This window comes from Stigmatopora argus, chromosome 3, assembly GCF_051989625.1.
Source record: "Stigmatopora argus isolate UIUO_Sarg chromosome 3, RoL_Sarg_1.0, whole genome shotgun sequence".
NCBI classification, from domain to species: Eukaryota; Metazoa; Chordata; class Actinopteri; order Syngnathiformes; family Syngnathidae; genus Stigmatopora; species Stigmatopora argus.
This window is the reverse complement of record NC_135389.1, coordinates 8,980,523-9,000,604: the sequence shown is the minus strand read 5'-3', so window position 1 is coordinate 9,000,604 and position 20,082 is coordinate 8,980,523. Positions and strand designations below refer to the sequence as shown.

Sequence of the window (20,082 nt, the reverse complement as noted above, 5' to 3'; positions counted from 1 at the left end):
GACATTTATAGTACTCCAGTCCAAAGTTCATGACCATAATAAACAATCTCAGATTTGATCAGACATGGCCTAGTAATTAACATGAATATATCTAGGACAAACAGTGTCTTTGTCTTTTCTAAATGTATCTTTTATTTTTTTTATACCAGTTTTGATTTTAGCATTTTCTACAAATCTATAACATGACACATTAGTGCATCAGGGAAAAAAAATCTTGCGTATTTGTTCATTTTCTTAACTTACTTATACTATATAATATAGTTACTAACTGTAAAACTGGAATTAGGAAGGATGTTGATGTTATGTCCCTCACTCATGGTCAAAAAGATTGTGATTTGAAATTTTGCTCGGACTTTACTTATATTCTGGCTTTCTCAAACAACCTCCAAATAAGCATTAATTTTAATTGAAGACTTGAAATTCACCAAATATTTGAATGGAAGTCTATTCCATTTACATGCGCCCTGCATCTATCTGGCCTTTATAATAAATAGACACTAGATAACACAACAGTTATAGTTAGCAAATAAGGCAAATTAAAAAATTAAAGATAGTAATCCCAAAAGTCCTAACTTTTATGAAGTTATCAATATATATGTCAGAAATGGTCCAGCATCAGGAACAACAAAAGATGCACCAGTACTATATTTAAGACCTAAGCTACAATTTTTAGGTTTTTCTTATTCAAGGAAGTCTCCCTGCATTGGTGTCTGAAAATCAAAGAGGGTGTGATGCATTCTCTGGCAATCACCAGTCATATTCTCATCCCCTTTTAAATGTAGCTCGCTAGTAAGGCATTGATTCCTCCTTGACATGACAAGAGAATAAATGGATTTGGTTGAAACGCAGAAAGATTTATAAGAAACTGCAAACACATCCCTCTTGTGGCAGTAAACTACCAAACTTTTGCAGCGAGCCTTGTGCTTCTAAGGAAATCTGAATTTTATACTCAAACAGAATTGGGCATTTGAAGAAAATGGAGTCCGCGTTAATGACTATGTGGCAGCCCTTGCTTACCAACTTAAACATCTGTGCTGCTGTGATGGTTTTAGATGGCACTCTTTTGCTTGGTACACGGTCGATTGGTCGCCGGTCTTTTGGTCACCGATCTTTTGGTCGCCGGTCTTTTGGTCGCCCAGAAGGTAAGTGATAATTACCATTTAAATCATTGCTCAAATTCCCTAAATACAAACTGTGAATTACTATTTAGTCATACTTAATGCCCTATTAATTATTAGGCTAAAGAAAAGCTCCAAATTTCCCGGACTTTTATTGTTTTTTGTTGGAGAACTTGTTAAGACCCTGACGGACGTACCTTCCTAAGGGGACAACTCATGTACATACAAACTCTTATACACTCACACGTCTGCTCAGTGAAACTGCTCATGGCCATTGTTGGCTTTTATTGATGCGTAGACCGTGTTGTTTTACCTTGTTTTGTCGCCGGTCTTTTGGTCATCGGTCTTTTGGTCGCCGGTCTTTTGGTCGTCGGTCTTTTGGTCGCCGGTCTTTTGGTTGCCCGTTGTCGCGGTCGGGGCAACCAAAAGACCGCGACCAAAAGACCGGCAACCAAAAGACCGGCGACCAACAGACAGCGACCAAAAGATCGGCGACCAATCGACCGCACACGCTTTTGCTTATGGGTACATTTACTTACAGGGTGCTTGTGAAGGCTGGAGGTAAGGTCGCATACAGATGGGGGGATTGTCTCCAAACGTGGCAACCATCACCTGCAGGAGACTCACCAAGTCACAGTTCCCCTGAAAGAGGCATAGAAGGGTTTGTGAACACTATACAAGGGAGGAAATCCTTCAGATGTGCTGCTCACCTGCTTCCATTCCTGTAAGTATGGTAACAAGACGTCACCATTGCACGAGATGTAGTTTCCTCGCAGGATGACCATCTCCCTCGTTGGTCGGACGTAGCAGATAGGAGCTGACTGAGGATAACATTCCTCAAGCCACACATTTATGGGAATGTTGTAATTCTTATCTAACAGGGGCAGTTAGTATATTTAACATCTTGTGAAAGGATTTATTGTTTCAAAACAAAGGATTGTTTTACCGTTAAAAAGGATAGGTATAGTTCCTGTTAGACTCATCAAAACCTTGGTGGTTCCGTCATTGTAAACTGTATAAAGCAACATGACTGATGTAAGTATTTGACATTGTGATCAAATTAGTTGGTTTTTTTCAATTTGTGTTCTCTTACTATATTTATCCATTATTGGAGCAAGGTTTTTGAAGTGGATTAATGCAGTGTAGATTTCATTCACCACACGACTTCTAAGATATGTCTTTACAACAGAAAAAAAACAAGCACAAAAATGAATATTTACAAGTGACAATGTTAATCTGAGCATCATTTAAAGTTTTTCTTCCATAATATCAGTACACACAGTAAATATCTTACATTCACTTACATTTGGCAGCATTTTTTTAATGCTGTTTTTGAAGGATGTCATGCTTGTATCTTAAGCCAAGGATTGATCTCGTCTTTTCTTTCTGTCTCACCAACATACACTACTACCCTTTGTCATTTTTTCACATTTATAGGCAAGCATATAACTTTATGACCCCTAAACACCAATAGGAGAGCAGTGTCAGGTTAGTGATGATCAAGTGACTAATAAACCATAAAACTTGGCGACATGCCTCTAACAAACATTTCAGCGCTGACGCTTGAACAAATCCATCAAAGTTAAAGTCATTTTGAATTAATATAACCATTATAATTGTTGTTTGGTATGTAATGTCAATTGTATATCCTGGCAAATGTATCTGTCGTTTATGCTTTACTAATGTTGGTGAAACCACTGCAGCTAACTGATTTACACTGCTTTTGTGACATACTAGAGTGTTTGATCTATTAGTGTGACATACTAGTGTTTGATTTATTAATGATTGAATGTTGAGAATGCACAACGAGTTTGGATTGAATGTGTGTATCGGTGTTCGATTGTTGATCCTTTGATCCACATGGCAAGTGTGGGGCATGTTAAAGAAGATCGGTATTCGATTATTGATGTCTTAGCAAATAGCTTGAGGCACGGGAGGTGTGCTGAATCATGACAGTAAAAGTTGGATTGAACTAACAACAACATCTCACTGTTCTGATTATTTCCCCCTGTGTGTCAAGATCAAATGCAGGGTGTAACACTTTATTAGTTTGATATTGGTATATTCAATCATACTTTATTTTACAAGTTTAATTTGTGTTACACAAAATACCTTTTGTATGAACTACACTAACTAGAGCACTGTGGATGTTCAAGCTCTCACCAGTTGGTGGCAGCAAAGATCAAAATTGAAAGAAGCAGACAACAGATAAAACAACCTATTTACCTTAAGATCTTTATTCCTGCCCCACTAAACATTTGACACATTTTTAAAGAGTACATACATCTTAAATAGCTGAACAGACAACATCTTTTACAAATTCCAACCATACTTTCATTTTATAGTGTTCAAGGGAGAGAGGGAAGCCCTTGAGAACATTGCAAATAGAGGTGTCCAAACCTCCACTGGTCTGTCTGTACACTCTTTTTGTGACACGTAGATTCGGCATTACTGGCTAAGTATCCATGCGGCAACTATACGAGACATTCTAAAACCATGAGATTTTATGCATAGATTTGTGGCATTGTGGCAATGACGTATATGGAGTTGGGAGACAACAAAAGCAAAATATTTCAGTCTACCTAAGAGGCCCTAAATTAATTTTAAACACAGATGAATACTTTCAAAAACACATTCACATTTCAGTTCTGGATATTTATTGACCTACCATGGGAGTTCATGCTATTTATGTCTTGTAATGTGTGGTGGGAAAACATAAACTCATCTCTGCACGACATTGGGGACGTTCCTATATGTTCACATGGGATTCATGTGAGTGGCATTTTGAAAGGACTACAGTCACTAACTCCAACAAATTAAGCAAAGGAGTGAGGCAATTTGGCTTTTATTGGCTATATACTACAGAAAACCTCTCTTTTAGACACTTCAATATGCTGCAGTTTCAATTTCTGTACAGTGCATGTCTTAACAAAACATGCTTTTTCTTTCCTGTGGTTGCACACAAAGTGAACAAGAGGCAAAACTTCTCATGTGCATATATAAGAAGCTACAAGTACAAACAGGCAAGAGCAGTCTTTTGAATAATGTAGCAAATGAACGCAGTACTACTGAGTACAAGCCAGCCAGCATTGAGAAAGACAGCGACGCACCTCGTTATCCAGCATCCATTACATATATTAATCACTCACATACATGTACAGTATACACGTTTCTTGAGGGTAATGAGGTGTGTGAGAAGTTGAATCATTCCGAGGCATGTCATGTGTTTGTGTGACACTCTGTAAAGGATGAGAATTCTTTAATAAATGTGTTATGATATTTAGAAGCACACAGAACAGTTATAGCATATTCTTTCCAAAATAAACCATTTCTACGAAAACCTGTTTGTGTAACTGTGCAAGCGTATCAAGTTGCTCCAATCCTAATAGGAACATTTCTCCAGGTGAAGCAACTGTGCAAATGCACTGTACCCTATCTTGCTAACAGTGGTAAGATGGACATCTATGAAAAGATATGCATCTCAATGCAGTGGCAACAATCTACTGCGCAGTAACCATTACTCATTACTGATTTTAAACATCAATTGTTATTATTACTACTAATATCCACAAAGACAACTCTTTTGGGGAACGTAAGGCAGCTTATTAGAGCTCAGACTTTCACTTTTACGTCCAATTTGCTATTTGTGCAGGTTGTAGAGATTTAGGGCCTAATGGACTCAATGTTACTCCTTCCACATAGACAAAAACAAGAATCCAATTTGACCATATAGTAAATTGCACTTTAGCACTATAGCACTTTATATACAGCATAGTGAGTGACAAAATGCTAAATAAAGCTTCGCATTTCATGTCTTTCAAAACCCTTTCAAAGTTAGTGTTTTGAATAAAATTAAAACAAAAGGGGTGTGTTGGCCTGCTCCTTTGACCTAGGGAAAAGCCTTATAGTATAGTACTGTAGTATTGTCAAGTCTTGAAGTATGCTTACAGTAGCTCTTTGAAATAAATCAATAGTACTCAGTGATTTTTCTAATCATCTGCTCACAAAAATATATTCCAGTTCTAAAGCAAAATGCACATCTTTTGCGGCGGCATGGCTAACTATTAAACAATAACAACACATTCTATAAATTCCCTGGTCAGCCTCCACTTTTAAAGGGAGGTAGCTAGATTTTATTTCGGAAGTGGGTTACAAAAGTGGTTCCAGAGTAAACAAATGTCCAATGACTACTAATGCCCATTGTGAAATAAGCATTTCAGCGTGAAGTAGAAGGTCCCGCGTAGCCCCCTGCAGGACAGTGTCGAGACTGAAAACAATAAGTTAGTTATCCAGAAAGACCAAGTTGTAGTTGACAGTGATTAGTGCTTTTGCTTGCAGGCTGACGAGGAGAGAACAAATACAAAAAGATAAAAGGAAGGAAGAAAAAAAAGACGGTTGGCCAAGCTTATTCAGGCAGCCACATTAGGCAATAGTCCATATCCGCCTGTCCATAAAAGGGCTCTGGTTCAGCTTCTTCTTGCAAGACCAAAATTGCAATTGTTCATTTAATTTTTATCATTCAGTTTTTTCTTCTTCCTCTTTTCAAGTCCCTGCTGTGACTTCTTGTGCTGTAGTATTTTCTTCCAAGCAGCGAAGGGGAGCTAGAGGAACGATGGCAGGTTAAAATGTATGAATGACATTGTATTATACTCAAAATGCAAAACCTTTTAAGAATCCTAATTGCATTTTGAATTTCTATTGATGAGAGCAGTACATATTTGAGATAACAGATGTTTTTCATAGCAAGCACTTTTTACATTATCAGTATTCTCATGTATGCTATGTATATTCTGGTCTTTGTCGTGGATTATGGTTATCTGTGAGGCAAAATGTATTGGCCTCCAGAAAAAAATGAGAAAACCAAGGAGGAAAACAAAAATATCATCTTGTGCTACTAGCTAAATTTGACAAAGTAAAAGCACCCTAGTTATTTCTTAAAAAATGTTTGGCACACTTTAATCTATCAATAAAATATTAATTTGTGCAGCACATTAAGGCACAGAAAATGCAACAAAAGTGCTTTACATAATAAACAGGAGCAAAAGCAGAACAGATGCTTTATTATGTGTTTACACCCACATTTTACACACAAAATAAAGCTCTGAAGTCTAAAATACATGATGGGAGGACATGGAAGACATGCATGAGTTTGTTTTATCCTTCTGAGACAAGTAACATGACACTGAACACAGAGAGGGCAGGTTTGTTTTTGGTGGAAATAAACAATTGGCTATACTTTCAGTCCACTAGCTGGCAGCACCCAGCAGTCGCCTCCTTGCAATCTGACGAAATAACGGCACAAGGGAATGCGCTGACCTGTAGTAGTCGAGCTTCGACGCATGAAAACACTGCTTACCAGGTCCCATAACAAAGTTTACTAGTACGTAACTATATTATATAAAATATAATTATTTAAAATAAGAACTTCCAAGTAACACCCTGTCCCCTTCTTCGTTAAATCTAATCTCACACCAGACATTGTGTCTGATTGACATTTGCAATATTTTAACCAAGAGTTGAGCCATATTTGGCCGATGGACGTTCACCCATTCCCGATTTGCTGTTCATGTCGGCAGAAGTCAAATATACTGGAATAGATTTGCTCCTTGCAAACTTCCAAATGTGTAAAATAAGCCCACCTATAGAACCTAAGTAGCCTCACCTTCATCATGATATGACACAGCGACAGCTCATACAGTCCTGACCACTCTCATCTGGTGGGTTCAGCTTCCTCAGCTTGTGTTGCCTAATTTCTCTGACTAATGTGTAGAAGGCATCTTCTACTCCCTGTCAACACAAAAAAAACACACACGAAATAACAATTACTTCCTATGTTCTATTCCTCACCTATTTTTTTATCGTTTAAATGATTGATCTCATAATACAGTCAAGATGTTTGAGTTCTTATTTAGAAAACTGATTAGAATTTTAATGTAATTTATCTAAAGAGGGTTGCATAACAAACACCTCCCCTCAGGGACTGTAAAGCCTCCAGGACAGTTCACCATGGAGAAGTGTGTCACGTTGCCATGACAATCACCTCAACTACTTTTCATCAAGATATAAAATGAGGAAAATAAGGTACTCGCTCTTCCATTTAAATGATTGATGAATGGTCGATCATTTTTGTAGATGAAAATAATGTATAAAAGTGAGTCATACGAGAGAACTATGCCACTATCAATACTTAAGAGTCTTTTTTAAAATATGTTTCTACTCTCCAGCCGTGATAACCTGAATGTGAGTCACACCTGGAGCACAAGGCATCCTCATCATCATTCTACCAATACAATTAACACTTTTAATGGCATGAGAACATAACAAAAAATATATTTTTTCTTTAAAATTCTATTCTTAGGCTTCCATAAATGACATAAGTAATAAAATTGGTAATGAGCTTAAAACAATTAATTGTTGTGGGCATATGTTCAATTAGGTGTGGCTGATCATATCAAAATATGCTCACTTTCATTGATTAGCTCTGATCATGTTTTCAATGATAGGTGTGTAAAGGAAATGTGCATATCATGTTTAATTCACTTGAAAGAATGAAATCTAACATAAGGAAAATAACTGAAAATGTGGTGGAATAGTCAACTTTTTATGGTATTTAATATTTACTTTAAAGAAATTGTGATAATAATCGTGATCAAACGATAAAAATAAGATAATTAGATTTTTTGTCAGATCATCCAGACCACGTGTCAAAGTGAAAATGAAGAGTATAGATGTATATTAAATTTTCTGATTTTCCCCCTTTTAAATCAATAATTGTAATCTTTTAATGATTTTTTTTCTGTTTTTAGTTCAAAAATCATTTTGTAAAATCTAAAAATATATTTTAAAAAACCTAAAATAAACATTGTTTTAGATCTATAAAAAACTGAATATTCAGGGCTTTTAATCCAGTTCTTTTAATCCATTTATAAAAAAAAAATATCTAAATATTATATCTAAAATGGTCCGGCCCATGTGAAATCAAGTGGACGTTAAAGCGGCCCGCGAACCAACCCGAGTCTGACACCCCTGATCCAGACCTAGGTTGGATGGGCAATAAAAATGATTAAAAAGGTTTATGATATGCATATTAACTGGATTCAAGTTTCACATTATGTACCTGTCGTGTCTTTGCAGAGGTTTCGATGTAAGGGATGCCATAGGAACGGGCGAGTTCCTGGGCTTGTCTTGTGTCCACCGTGCGTGCTGGGAGGTCACATTTGTTGCCCACAAGCACCATTGGAACATCATCAGAGTCTTTCACACGTTTAATCTGTTCTCTGTAGGATGTACATGAACCAAATTGGAGATATGATGAAACATTAGCAGGATGGTGCTGTTTTTTTTTAACTCCCCTCAAAAATGCAAGATTTATATGTAGTGCCATGTCCCTTTTCGGCGAGCTCCCTGTTTTGTAAACAGCAGCTGTATCAACTTAGCAAAATCACAAAATAGGGAGCACTAGGACCCTGAGAAGGAAGGATACATTTCCTATCAGCTCAGGGGGGCTCTCTGTAGTGCTCGAGGAAGGAGTGTGCCTTAGTGGGAGTGATGGAGATGGACGACATGCTGGCGGCAAAGAGCATTACCTCATTGCTACAGCAGCCAGCGGCTGACAAATAGGAGGGGGTCCAATCAATCTATTAGCTCCTTCCCCTCAGTTACAGAGAAGCAGGACACATCCACATTAGACGAAGCTAGACCATCTGTTGTCAACACCACTAATGTTGTTTACCCGTTTCAACTTGTAACTGTATAGGAGTCAAAAGAAACTAGTATTTCATGACTTCACAACATTCTAAGAGTAAAAATGTGGAGCACTGTTTTGGTGCAATAACAAAGATATTAGTGTTCTACCTTTTCAAATATTAGATTGTATTTAGAGTAGTTGAACGAAGTTTGCAAATTAGAACTAGTTAAATCCAAATTTCAAAGAAGGAATAGGGTACTCCTGGCCTCTTTCCTCCTTTCCTGTCCTTGAGAGTGTCATCTCAAGATCCCCTAATTGCGTCAGGATCGATGTCATTGGCTTGGTGCTGCAATCCTCCACTTGGGGCTGAAGCTTTCTCTAGCCGTGTTAAATGCTACAGCCTGACATCACCCAACTACTGCAGTGAGCTGGCACACAGTGAAATGCCTTTTCCTTGTGACTCTCTGGCGCAGTGTAGTACGTAGAAATAAATGTCCATGCACTTATTCAAGTTGAACATATCCAAGTTAGAATTTGCCAACTGTTACAATTTTGCCACACCTGTATTGATGTATGTCCTCAAAGGATTTGGTGTTGTTGATTGCAAAAACGCAGAGGAATCCCTCCCCTGTCCTCATGTACTGGTCCCTCATTGCACTGTATTCCTCCTGACCTGCAGTATCTAGGATGTCGAGCAGGCAGGTTTCTCCATCAATCACAACCTGTTTTCTATAAGAGTCCTGCAAATCAAACATACCAGATGATATTTTAGAGATGATCTCAGACACATAAAAGTTTGAAAAAGCCACACGAAAATGTCTCGAGCCTCACACGCAACAAGACGTGAGCATCACTAGTGTAGTTCTCTCTTAATATTATCCAAACTGGATCTTTGGTGTTGATATACTACTGATCGGTACTCGGACGTTTCGTCAACGGACACTTGGTCGACGGACACTTTGTCCCCGGACGTTTCGTCGAACGGACGTTTGGTCGCCGGACAGTTCGTCGAACAGACATTTCGTCGCCGGACATTTCATTGACGGACAATTCGTTGCCGGATTCGGCGTTGGACATTTCTTCGAACAGATAATTTGTCGCCGGATTCGCTCGCTCTTAAAATTATAATCATGAGAGAGAGAGTTTACTGTTGAAAGCGATCAACCAGGTAATCTCTCGCTCTCAAAATTATAATCATGAGAGAGAGAGAGTTTGTAATTGCATTGACAATGTCAGAGCATTAATATCTAAATATCTAATATCAAAATTATGAATAAGTTGCGTATTATTGGCATGTGTGCACATGTTATTCATCGCCGGATTCGCTCGCTCTCAAAATTATAATCATGAGAGAGAGTTTGTCATTGATTGCATTGACAATGTCAGAGCATTAATATCTAAATATCTAATATCAAAATTATCAATTTTTAATGAAAAGAATGCATGGCCGTCACATGAGATTAAAAGAAGTAAAAGTACACATTGTGACGTGAGATTACAGAGATCACAAAACATTAGCTTGAATGCGTTCTATCAGGTGGTCTTGGCTTGTTCAGATTTCTTACACCGCCCAAGGCCAGACTCAAAAGGTCACTCACGTTGTTCTTATTATTGAGGACACTAATTAAAACTGCTACTCTATTAATCATGGCCAGATCGAAAAGAAATTTGGAAGGTACATTCTAGGGATGTATCGATCCTTTGAGCCATAATGTCTACGTAGTGTATTCAGGTAAACATAGGTTGAACATGATTTTCTAACTGTCCTATTCTGTGTTATTGATGTTTAGCACACTGTCTTCACTTCTATGGAATAGGGGTTGTACAGCTCATAGCAATGGACTTGGTCCTTAGTTTCTCATTTGGGTTAACGGACAAGGATTAATTCCTTTTCACTTGCAGGTCAACCACAGTTGAGATAACAATTTGGTATGTAACTTTCCAAAGTGAAACCACAAAAACATGGGAGTGCCTTCCCTTTGTTTATTACAGCATAGTAGACAGGAATGCAACACTACAAAAAGGACATTGTCTGTCCAGCGGCAGGCGTGGTGAGAAAACGAGAACCCAATCGGGGGGGGCGGGGGAAATACTTTACAAGAAAGTATGTGTTACTTATTTTTTTAATTCGCATGAATCTTAAAATGTATATAATGATATCTAATGATTTAGTCTTGCAAGTATTTTCTGTGCACCAGATTAATTTACAAGGCAAGTAAATGTAAAACACTAGAAATTCTCACCACCAGAATGGCTCATAATAGTTCATATCAAATTGTTTTGCTTGCTTACTACCTTCTTAATTATTCAATTGTAGGGGGATTCAGGCAAGAAAATGAAAAACATTGTGGAAAAAGAAACAAATTTGTACCTCAATAGTGGGGTCATATTCATCCACAAAGTGGTTCTGGATGAGTTGGATGGTGAGAGCACTCTTGCCCACGCCTCCAGCTCCCACCACCACCAATTTATACTCCGTCATCTTTGTCGCGGTGGCTCACAGACACATTCACACACACTGCTGCAGTAGCTGCACAGAAAAGCAAGCAGAGACAGGCTGCTGTTTAGTATAGAGACAAACCCAAAATACTGCAACAATATTTAAACACACACTTTAAGTTCTCTTCTTTGGGCAGTGACACAGTAAGAATATATAACCATTAGAAATTAATGAGAGAAATAGAGAGTGAAAGAAAGACAGACAGAGAGAGAGAGAGAGAGAGAGAGAGAGAGAGAGAGAGAGAGAGAGAGAGAGAGAGAGAGAGAGGGCGCGAGAGAGAGAGAGAGAGGGCGAGAGAGAGAGAGAGGGCGCGAGAGAGAGAGAGAGAGAGGGGGAGAGGGAGAGAGAGAGAGAGGGTGCGAGAGAGAGGGCGAGAGAGAGAGAGAGGGCGCGCGCGAGAGAGAGAGAGAGAGAGAGAGAGAGAGAGAGAGAGAGAGAGAGAGAAGCTGGGAATGGGAATGTTAAAAATGTGCTGAAGGTACTCAGCGTTCTACTCTCTCCTGTTCAGTGAGAAGTGGATAGAAAAAGGAACATGACAAAGGAGAGATCTCTAGGATTGACATTCCTGAGGGCCAGCTTTTCCTAAATTTAGAATCTGATGTCTGAGCTCTTTGCGTTTATTTATTTAACAGCGTGTATGAAGATGTTTTTTTTCCTCACTGATTTCAAACTTACTGGTTAGAATAAAGAAAGATTTTTAAATATTCACATTGAATGGAACATCGGAAAAGTGCTAAACACTGCAATAGAGTCATGTGAAATAGTGTTTCTCTTTTCCTCATTATTCATTCATTCATCTTCTGTACCGCAAATCCCCGTAAGGGTTGCCGGAGCCTATCCAAGCTGACTTCAGGCGAAAGGCATATTACACCCTAGAATGGTCGCCTGTCCGCCATAAGGCACACACAGAGACAAACATGGAATGTGGGAGGAAACTGGAGTACCCAGAGCAAACCCACGCAGAACATGCAAACTTCACACAGGTGGACTGACCTGGATTTGAACCCAGGACCTCACAGCTGTGAGGCGGACATGCTAACCACTCAAGTCGCCGGGCCACCCTTCAAAATATTTAATTTGAAATAAAACCTCTTTATAAGAACAAATATGCTATTATTACAATTATTAAAGTTAAAGGTTTACTACCAGCATTGGCGACTGGGTTGTGTAATTATGACTAGAGGTTCCACTGCATTTCAAATGTCAGCAAAACTGTGATTTACAGTTAAAAAAAACACTTCCATTTGCTGTTTTTTTCCGCTAAATTACAAATGCTGGACATGCAACCTATTTCCTAACATTACAAAGAGTAGACAAAGCAGTCATACCATTTTGCAGTTACATAAAGTACAGTGCCATGTGACTCAGTCTTTGCAAATTTAGCACAAACGTAAGAAAGCTACAACCTGAAAATGACCTGAAAACAGACTAGTGGTAGGCATGATGGTACATGATGAGTCAGCACTAGGAGGAGAAATTTCCATGGAGCTTTAGCAAGATTACATCAGATGCAAGTTAGGGCGAGCAGGCCATGACCACCTTCTATGCTCATTTTGCTGCTGGCCCTTAGAAACCCTGTGATTGCAGACAGTTTGACATATGGATTACAATGCGAAACAAGTCTTGCATTATCTCCCTATAACTTAAAAAGGACATGAAAATAACTGAATTCATGCAACATTTTGGTACTGAGCACTGATAACCACCGAAATTTAGCATAACATAACACAGGACATTGTGAAGGACAATTTTCCGTTCATTGCATTCATGAAATAAAGACTTAAATCTTTCATTTCACTTTTAATATTCATTCGGAAACAGTGTCAATGAACTTCATCAACAACCAAGGAGCCTTGATTGATTAATGTCTAAAGTTGATCCATCATTGTCATTCTCTTTCAGAAGAGCCTTTAAATCTTAACGACCCATATCGCTGTAGGAAGATATGATATTGTAATGTATCATCATCTATGTGGTGATTTAGTCTTTATCGTATCACTTTCTTCTTCTTTTTTTTCAACCTGCCCTGGTCTGGTGCTTGGAAAGGCATAAATAGATAGATAGATCAGAATGGCTTTTAGTGCTTGGAAAGTTCTGGTGTACCAGAGGTAAGTTTTAAATATTCCATTTATGGGTTTTTTAATATATTGTTGTTTTCATTCAAAAACACAGCATTACAAGAAGGTTTTCAGGGACAAAAAGAACAAACACGGATATTGTAAAATGACATGTGTATATATGCTACTTGACTATAAGCAGCATCATTAATTAGTTACTGTATGATGCAAGTGAGGGGAAACCCTGCGAGGACAAGTAGCAAGAGGACAGGAAGGAATAGTGTAAGACAGGGTATGGTTAGTGCATAAGCAGTACTATTGATGTGAAGTACAGGTAGGGAATCCATATTTATACTAATCGCCTGTGAAAATTAGTGAATTGATGCTATAATATTCACCGTGTCATTGTTAATTATGGTACAAGAAGATAAATCCAATATGTCTAGTGGGGCCTATTAATAGTGTACTGAGGCATATATGCACGTTAACCATGTGGTGTATGGAAATGCTGTGCAGGCAACAGAAGAGGGGAAAGGCCCCACACAGGTGATTGAAGCTAAACCAGGGGACCCACTCCAAGCCCCAGAAACCCTGACCAGCTCCTTAGAGAAGGGTGGGGAAACAAACCATACAATCCACAAGGCACCAACCACCATCCATTATGAGAATTACTACGCTTTACAATAATGAGGCAGCTGTGGTTGAGTGGCCTGATTACCGTCTGTGACCAAAGAGCCATTGTACTCAGTATTTTCTTCCCCTGACTTCAGTACAAATGAATGATTTATTGATCTCATGAATGCACCTGCGCATGAAAATGCAATTTTAATTTTAAACACAGCAGGGGTGAACATCACTTTGGCTTTTAAGAATGGAGGAAAGCACATGGATAAACCCAAATTTGTTCTTCAGAATATGAAATGTACTGTATTTGCTTTTGAGTAGTACGTCTAATAATCTCTGCCGAAAGCAAAATAAGATTTGCCATGACTTGCTCACTTAGGTTAATGAATGACTGAAAGGTAGACTCCATAACTAAGGGCATAGCCATTAAGTAGCAGTAATAGAGCCTACATCACTAAACTGTTGCTTTACAGATTCAGTGACTCTGAGACTCTGAGCGGCAACCATAACAGGAATCCATCTGAATTTAAAAGCTTCGGGAAAACATATACATACAGGTATAAAGAAATATTGAGATGCTAGTGACATTACTTGTAATTTCAAGACAAAAGCAGTATCAAGAGGTAATACACCCACCCAGAGTAACTGAAGCCAGAAACTAGAAAGCTTTGCTATCTCCTCTCAATATAGGCCATGTCAGTAGCTGATAAATAATCAACACATGGAGATGAATTAAAAAAAAAAACTCCATGTTTGCTTCCTTTAATACACACTTGTAAAGAGCTTCTTATTTGGTTAATGGAAAACTTGTGAATGCAGTTGCAATTTCCAAAAACCTTTAAGTAAGTAGAATTTTTGGTAAGTAAACCGAATGTAAAATTAAGTAAGGAAAACTTAATTACTTAAGAGGTACCTCTACTTACAAAATAAATTGGGTCTAGAAGTATTTTTTTGAAACTGGTAATTTTCATAAGTAGCATATTTTACATTGAATTAGCATAAGTCATTCCACGATCTTTAATACTTCCCTCTAAACCACAGGTGTCAAAGTGGCAGCCCGCGGGCCAAATGTGGCCCGCCGCATCATTTTGTGTGGCCCGAGAAAGTAATTGATGAGTGCCAACTTTCTGTTTTATGATGAAATTCAAATGAAGATTGTAGATTATTTCCTATGTTTCCTCATTTTAAATCAATATTTGCAAACAATTTGTACTAATTTGAATGTCCAAAAATGATCTCTCGATTAGCACGATCGAGAAAGCTGTCAATTTATTAATCGATTAATTTTGGCAGCCTAGTTGGAAGACATAACGGCCCTCCAGATGTAATTGAAACTACCACGTGGCCCGCGACAAAAAATGAGTTTGACACTCCTGCTCTAAATAAACCCTTTAAAATGATAAAACTATACAAATTTTGCATAAAATATTTATGCCTAGAGATCTGTTTTTGGATCAGGCTGACGCCGTGCCTCCCTGTCAGACCCGAGGCCGCTACCAGTTAGTGGTTTAAATTTGATTGGATGAGGTTTACTATAAATGCAATAGAGACAAAATTTTCCCATTGAGGCTTTTCGTAGCTTGAATATTTCGTATGTAGAAACATTCTTAAGTAGAGGTACCACTTTATTTACATGTGCAACTACCAAATGGTATGCATGGCTCTGTCGTGAGCAAGGATAACTAACAGTATGTATGTGTTTTGTGTTATTTATAACTTGACACCTCCAGCCTGGGAAATTAACAGTTGGTTTTGAAACCCTAGACCCCCGCATGAGCCAAGAGGATAATCTTACATGACAGTTTTAGGAGGGTGCTGCCAAAGTGAACACATTGGGCAGTGGCTGAATATGAGGAATAAAGCGCGATGATTCCAGAATAAAAAGTAGACTGCGAGAGACCATAAGAGTCATTTAACTTTTAGATTAACTTTCTCCACTGCTATATTTTTAAGATCTGTAAAACTGGATATTTCACCACCATTGAAGAAATAACCTATGTAAGAATGGACGGTTTTTATAGTATGCCCTGTGCTCTCAATATAAGTGCTTAATTGGTAAAATAATCCATACTGGCAGAGCCACAAGCCTATAGCAGAGATAATAGATATTTAATGGAGCGTTGTTGGTAAGGAGAGCCTCCCTTGGGAGGTATCACAGTCCAATACACGACTCCCTGACGGCTACTGCACCCTCCTGCAGTTCTATGACATCATCATAGAGCATCCAAACAAGTGTTGACTGATGGATGATCTAGAGAGCTATCACCATTCTCCTTTCTGAGGCTATAAAACAAACTCATACTTTCCTGAGAGATGATGTATGATGAATGAAATACATTCTTCCAAATGGCATTGAATAGTTTAAATTTTCCACGACCATCTTTAGTCAAAAATAAGGCTGAAAAATTGCCAGACACAAAGAAAAGCCCATACATTGTGCTTCAATTTAGAAATGAGTGTCATATCAACATTTTCTCTCATGGAGAATTTGTGTGCAGGTGACCTTTTGTCTACAGGGTCAGAGTAAGAGTAAGAGTAAGACCATGGAGGAAACTGCAGAGATGAAAGGGCCAGCTGACCTCCACAAAGGACAATTGGTTATTGGAGCCAAGCAGCTTATCATCAGACACAGAATCCTGCCAAACTGACTGATTCGGTTTTTTTTCAAGGCAGGACCACTGTTGTAAGAGAAACATATATGATCCCTCCTGAGATACAAATCAATTAATTAAAATCGGTCAAAGCTTATCTAAAAGGAAGCAGAGCTGTCCTTCTAAATTGTACTTTTCATAAAACAAGTCAGCCTGTTCCAATATTCCAGTTGCAAATTTAACTGATTACATCCAGGGAATGAGCAAGAACATCTTCATAAAAATCCTTATCACTCTCCTACTGGGCACAGGCTACTAGTTGTTAAGCCCAGATGTCCACTGAAAAGAATGACAGATACAGTTCACTTCTAGGGTACTCCCTAGCTGGACTTGATCCAGCTGATTCACTGGAGTCTCAATTCTTGCATGACTCAATGAAGAGCTCATCAATGGAATTTGTTACTCCTTCTAATAGGGAGGGGCATTCAGAAAATGAACAACCAATGTTTTCTTTAATATAAGAGATACAATTTTGAATGGTATGAGAGCAATCTTCCAAGATCCTATTTTAATTCCAGTTATTGAAGAAAAGTATAGTACCTCTACTTACGAATGTCTTTACATGGAAAATATTCCGTTTCAGAATGGCCTAAACCACATGTGTCAAAGTGGTGGCCCCGGGGCCAAATCTGGCCCGCCGCATCATTTTGTGTGGCCCGGGAAAGTAAATCATGAGTGCTGACTTTCTGTTTTAGGATCAAATTAAAATGAAGAGTATAGATGTATATTAAATTTCCTGTTTTTCCCCCTTTTAAATCAATGATTGTAATTTTTTAATCAATTTTATCTGTGTTTTTAGTTCAAAAATCATTTTGTAAAATCTAAAAATATATTTAAAAAAGCTAAAATAAACATTGTTTTAGATCTATAAAAAACTGAATATTCCGGGCTTTTAATCCAGTTATTTTAATCCATTTATTTAAAAAAAACCTAAATATTATATCTAAAATGGTCCGGCCCACGTGAAATCAAGTTGACGTTAAAGCGGCCCGCGAACCAAGTCTGACACCCTTGGCCTAAATGGAAAAACTTTGTTTCAGAATAGGAAAGAAATTCCAAGTTGGGCCATGATTACATCTTTTGTAGAGAATAGATAACCTGCCATTTTTTGGGGTGATAACAATTTTTAATAGTCAAGGAGGTCGATACTTATTTGCAGTAAAAGGGAAAGTATTGTTGTCCAAATGAAAAAGAACCTTATGCATATTTTCATCAAACAGCTTTTCAGATTTCAAACATTTGGCTTCCTGTTTGTTTAAGTCTGAAAATGTAAACAGTCTTTATAAACTTAGGGCTCAGAAGCCTTTTTTAAAATTAAATGAACAAATTGATCAACAAAATAAAAAAAAGTGGAAGGATTTCCACAGGGCCAGCACCATCCTTTATTAGTTAAGAGGCACGTCTGGACCAGAGCCAGGACAAAATTTACATATATCTGGAAAAAAAAGTCATTTGTTAGATGCAGTACAGGTGAGGGTGTTAAAAGCAACCTACAAAATTAGTCTGCTTCCCAGCAGAGATGAAACTATTAATTCGATATTTTGATTGATTAGCCATAATAATATTGAAATGCATAAAAACACAAAACATTGATCAACATCATCTTCTAGATGTGCAGTCCTCTTAAAAACAATGTTTTACATTTAAATGTCTGAAATGTATCAATAAAAAAATGACATAAACCTCAAACTGCTTTGGGTTTTTTTAGTTGCTGAAATGTCTTAACTGCAACTCACTGTCTTTAATATCTAGGTGGACCACTTATTTATTGATGACTTATTGATGACTTATCATGATTATTTATTGATTATTTATTGGTGCACTTCATGGTGAAGCTTTAAATCTCATTATACTTGTATAATCACAATAAAAGCATTCAATTCAAGTCAATTCAATTATGAGTGTGTTTATATACTGCAAATGAAAACAAATGGTTGGACAGCTTTCAGTGTAATGTTTTCGCACAGCATGCTCACAAACACTATAACACTGCAAATTACACTTGACAATAATCAGCATGGCATTTACTTGTCAATCAATAATCAACATGTTTATACTGTACGAATACCACCAGCCGACGGCTTGGCGGTTCACTGGTTAACGCGTCGGCCTCACAGTTCTGGGGTCCTGGATTCAAATCCAGGTCCGTTCAACTTTGTAGAGTTTGCATGTTCTCCCTGGGCCTGTGTGGGTTTTCTCCGAGTATACTCCAGTTTCCTCCCACATTCCAAAAAAATATGCATGGGAGGCTGATTTGAGACTAAATTGCCCCTAGCTGTGAGTGTGAATGGTTGTCAGTCTCCTCATGCCCTGCGATTGGCTGGCCACGGATTCAGGGTCAGCTGGGATAGGCTCCAGCACCCCCTGCGGCTCCACTTCAGAAAATGAATGAATGAATGAATCCCACCAGCAATTCAGCCACGATTTGAGCATTCTTCTCCCAGTTAGCCTCTCCTCGAGCTACAATTTAGGGAAGCAGCATCATAACAGTATGGACCTTGGAAAAGCAGCCCAACTTCCGCAGTGATACATTTGCAGTTTTCCCACAGCGTGACAGGGTGTCTCCCTCCCTTCGATCTGCGAGCCCACCGTTAGCAACAAACGCAATCTCGTTGATTTTGATTTCTTTAACAATGCAATCATTGTAACGGCATGCATGAGAATTCCTCCGTGTTCTGATTTAGGAACGACATAGACATTTATACTAACCTCCTCCCACGATGAACCCGGGTCGTTTTCTTCAGAAGGATAATAGTGCGAATTACTCATGTATTATTTATTAGGAACACACACGTCGCTTGAACTAAACCAACGCGTGGGAATGGAAACGATAGGGGGATTTTTTCCCCCATTAAAATATCACTATTGCTAGCTAATGTGTGAGCAGCAAAACACAACATGGGCTGCAAAAGGCATACACATAATCATTATTATCTTTCGGACACTGGAATGTGTTTTGGTGCGTTACTTACAATGAGCGGCCGTATAATAAAGCAATGTTTCGTCCGCTAAAGAAGAGGGGGGTAAAAACAAGACGTTCCAACTCAAGTTCCCTCTTCAATCCAAGATATCCAGCCTCCGTACCGCTTCCGATCGTCTTCACGCCACCAAAATTGGAATGATCTATTACTTGTCCTCAGCTAGATAGCAGTAGGCGACTTGGGGGCGCTCCGAGGGGCATCGGTTGGACCCAAAATGCGACCGCGTCGAACAATGTGGCTCCAGTGTGAAAGCAGGACAGGACGAGGAGTGGGGACTGTGAAGTGAGTGAAGCCCACGCCCAGCGCAGCAGACCCACGCAGAACCGCCCCGATGTGCACGAGCCGTGTCCGACTCTCGAATTCAGGACCAGCGCACGCAATTCACGGGAGCGCGCACAACCAACACGTTGTTTGCGGTCACAAACAATCATGCCTTTCACTCCAAAAAGTGATGATCCTTGCAC

General features: G+C 38.6%; 1 protein-coding gene across 2 annotated transcripts; it reads right to left on the bottom strand.

Moving 5' to 3' along the window:
• Positions 1-3,947: 3,947 nt before the first annotated feature.
• hrasa (HRas proto-oncogene, GTPase a) lies at positions 3,948-19,998 on the bottom strand. Of its 2 annotated transcripts, none has more exons than XM_077596255.1 (6): positions 19,610-19,998; positions 11,177-11,335; positions 9,367-9,545; positions 8,236-8,395; positions 6,781-6,905; positions 3,948-5,719 (listed from the first exon to the last, which is right to left on the bottom strand). In XM_077596255.1, the coding sequence occupies exons 2-5, from the start codon at positions 11,285-11,287 to the stop codon at positions 6,786-6,788; spliced, it is 570 nt and encodes a 189-aa protein (XP_077452381.1). In that variant the 5' UTR covers positions 11,288-11,335; positions 19,610-19,998; the 3' UTR covers positions 3,948-5,719; positions 6,781-6,785. The 2 variants fall into 2 exon arrangements, with proteins under 2 accessions (XP_077452381.1, XP_077452382.1); XM_077596256.1 differs by lacking the exon at positions 19,610-19,998 and adding an exon at positions 11,419-11,543.
• Positions 19,999-20,082: the final 84 nt, after the last annotated feature.

Excerpts from the sequence above, each read along its gene's own strand:
- hrasa (XM_077596255.1), bottom strand. The coding sequence starts at position 11,287 with ATGACGGAGTATAAATTGGTGGTGGTGGGAGCTGGAGGCGTGGGCAAG. Across the intron at positions 9,546-11,176 it reads AATATGACCCCACTATTGAG|GACTCTTATAGAAAACAGGT; the intron begins GTACAAATTTGT and ends TTTGATTTGCAG. Across the intron at positions 6,906-8,235 it reads CCTCTGCAAAGACACGACAG|GGAGTAGAAGATGCCTTCTA; the intron begins GTACATAATGTG and ends TTGTGTTGACAG.